Source organism: Vitis riparia, chromosome 15 (genome assembly GCF_004353265.1).
Source record: "Vitis riparia cultivar Riparia Gloire de Montpellier isolate 1030 chromosome 15, EGFV_Vit.rip_1.0, whole genome shotgun sequence".
NCBI classification, from domain to species: domain Eukaryota; kingdom Viridiplantae; phylum Streptophyta; class Magnoliopsida; order Vitales; family Vitaceae; genus Vitis; species Vitis riparia.
The window spans coordinates 11,930,976-11,933,743 of record NC_048445.1 but is presented as its reverse complement, the minus strand read 5'-3'; the positions used below and the strand labels follow the sequence as shown (position 1 = coordinate 11,933,743).

General features: G+C 35.7%; 1 protein-coding gene across 1 annotated transcript in view; it reads left to right on the top strand.

Annotated features, from left to right (window-relative positions):
* The first annotated feature begins 743 nt into the window (after positions 1–743).
* The window catches only part of LOC117931963 (disease resistance protein RPV1-like), a 7,035-nt gene continuing 5,010 nt past the window's right edge, over positions 744–2,768 (top strand). The window contains exons 1-3 of the mRNA XM_034853029.1: positions 744–1,214; positions 1,566–2,144; positions 2,567–2,760. Of these exons, the coding sequence (XP_034708920.1) occupies positions 748–1,214; positions 1,566–2,144; positions 2,567–2,760 (1,240 nt within the window). The 5' untranslated portion in view covers positions 744–747. The remainder of the gene's footprint in view (positions 1,215–1,565; positions 2,145–2,566; positions 2,761–2,768) is intronic.

Genomic DNA, 2,768 nt, shown 5'->3' with positions numbered 1-2,768 from the left:
GTTTTGAGTCAATTTTTTTTTTTTTTTTTTTAAATAAGTATCTAACTTAAACACTTATTTTAGGGCTAATTTTACTCAATCAAATCCTTGATATTTGATGTAAATACATTTAATCACCACATTTGATCAATGGTAGTTTCAAATTTTGTTTCGTTAACACTTTTACAAATTTATTTCATTTATTTTTTAGGAGAATTTAGGTAAAAATATCTTAGATAAATGTGTTTAACTATTTTCTACAAAATGAATTCTTATTTCTAAATGTAAAATTTTATAAGTGAAATACATGTTGCTAAAGTAACTAAATCTTATATTAAGAGTGAATTAATCTATTTACGTTCAATATCAAGAAATTAACCCTTTATTTCATTTAAAATAAAAAATAAAAAATAAAAACCCACCTTTCCCACAAAATGAATTCCGTGGGATTTCATTGTCTTTCTTTCTTCCTCGGAGAAGATGGATACATGGGCATGAGAACCTGTATGCTAAAGCCAGTTTGGTCAGATTCATGTGTCATGGGCATCTAAAATAAAATAATAATTAAAAATATTAAAATCAGTTTTTATATTTGATACATGGAGAATCATTTGTAAACAATCGAAAAGACTCGAGATCCAGGAGAGAACTTCTCAAGAATTTCAGCACACAGCATCCCCACCTTCCAAGGGAGAGTTCATCGGTGTCCTTCCACCTACCAGTGTTTACCTGCAATTTAAGCTGAGTGAGGCCTCGTAGCAAAAGTGGATGGCTTTTGCAAACCCTCAAAGTCAAAGATGGAATTACGATGTTTTCTTGAGCTTTATGGGTGAAGATACCCGCCACAATTTTACAGATCATCTCTACAGAGCTTTGAATCGGAAAGGGATTCGTACCTTTAGAGATGCTGAAGAGCTACGAAAAGGAGAAGAGATTGCACCAGAACTTTTAAAAGCTATTGAAGAGTCAAGGATTTGTCTCATAATTCTCTCGAAAAACTATGCCCGTTCTAGGTGGTGTCTGAACGAACTGGTGAAGATCATGGAGTGGCGGAAGTCTATGAGACAATTAGTTTTTCCAATTTTCTACCACGTGGAGCCATCCGATGTGCGAAGACAGACTGGGAGTTATGAACAAGCATTTGAAAGGCATGGAAGAAACCCAGACCAGATACAATGGTGGAGGGCAGCGTTGACGGAGGTGGCCAATATTAGTGGATGGCATTTACAGGATGGGTAAATATCAATTTTTTTTTATTTATTTCCAAGTATTCGTTATTTTTTTTACACCTGATGATGAATCGGAAATCCTTTTTAAAGTTGTAATCAACATCTTATATCTCCTCCTGATTGGGAAAATTAATTAAGAGACTCTTCCAAATTCAGGATCTCCATATCCTATGTGCAAAAAGTGTTATAAACTGAATGTAAATGCATCTTTTGTTATTTAAAATAGAAAAATCATACATTTTCTGAACCATTTCTCTGGAAGCGAGCAATGATGGCAGGGCAATACTCTTTCAAGACGATAAGTTTCGTGTTTGTATCTGTTGACTCACCAAAGGTCTCATGCTTTACAACTGGCAGGTCTGAGGCACTTGTTATCGAGGAGATTACTTCCACTATTTGCAGGAGTTTAAACCGGGAGCTCTTACATGTTGAAAAGAACCTCGTGGGCATGGATTGTCCTAGGATGTCCTCTTCTTCTTCTTCTACTTCTATTGGTCCATGGGATTATGAAGTTTTCTTGAGCTTTAAGGGTAAAGATACCAGCCACAACTTCACGGATAATCTCTATGCAGCTTTATATCGGAAAGGGATTCATACCTTTAGAATCGATGATCTACGGGGAGAAGATATTGCACCAGGTCTTTTGTACGCTATTGAGAAGTCAAGGTTGGTTCTTGTAATTCTCTCGCACAACTATGCTCGTTCCAACTGGTGTTTGGACGAACTGGCGAGGATAATGGAGTGCAGGGAAGAAATGGGAAAAATAGTTTTTCCAGTTTTCTGTCATGTGGATCCTTCCCATGTGCGATATCAGAAGGGCAGCTATGGAGAAGCATTCGCTTATCATGAAAGAAATGGGTTTGGCCACAAGACACAGAGGTGGAGGGCAGCTTTGAGCGAAGTGGGTAGTCTTTCTGGATGGCATGTACATGATTGGTAAGTACAGAATATGCATATTTTTTTTATACATATAATCTTCTGCGAGTATCTCTATAAAACAGAAATCTATTAGAGGGTCTAATAAACTTTATACAAATTTAGGACCTTTTACATCATACCAGTAAAGCAACCTAGCAATCTAGAGTTATTACATGATTATATCAAGTATTGAAAACTAAAATAGTAAGTATGGAGGTGGGAAAGATGAATAAAGGACAACATTAATTAGAACACCCCTTTTTATGGTGTTCTAATGGTGCATGAAAGATCTAATTAATTCATCTTTTTCCCCTTTAACATATTCTACTTGCCCATAATTCAAGTGTTTATATGAAACCAAACATAGTAAAGTTTACTTCATGTTTTCTATTGTTTGTTACTCTATTGCCTCACCCATTTATGTGCCTTACTGGTGGCAGGTCTGAGGCAAATTATATTGAGGATATTACTCACGTTATTTTGATGAGATTTAGTCAAAAAATCTTACATGTTGATAAGAAGCTCATTGGGATGGATTATCGTTTGGACCAATTGGAAGAAAATTTTCCTCAGATTATAGACCCATTATCAAATGACGTTCGCATGGTTGGGATCTATGGATTTGGAGGAATTGGTAAGACA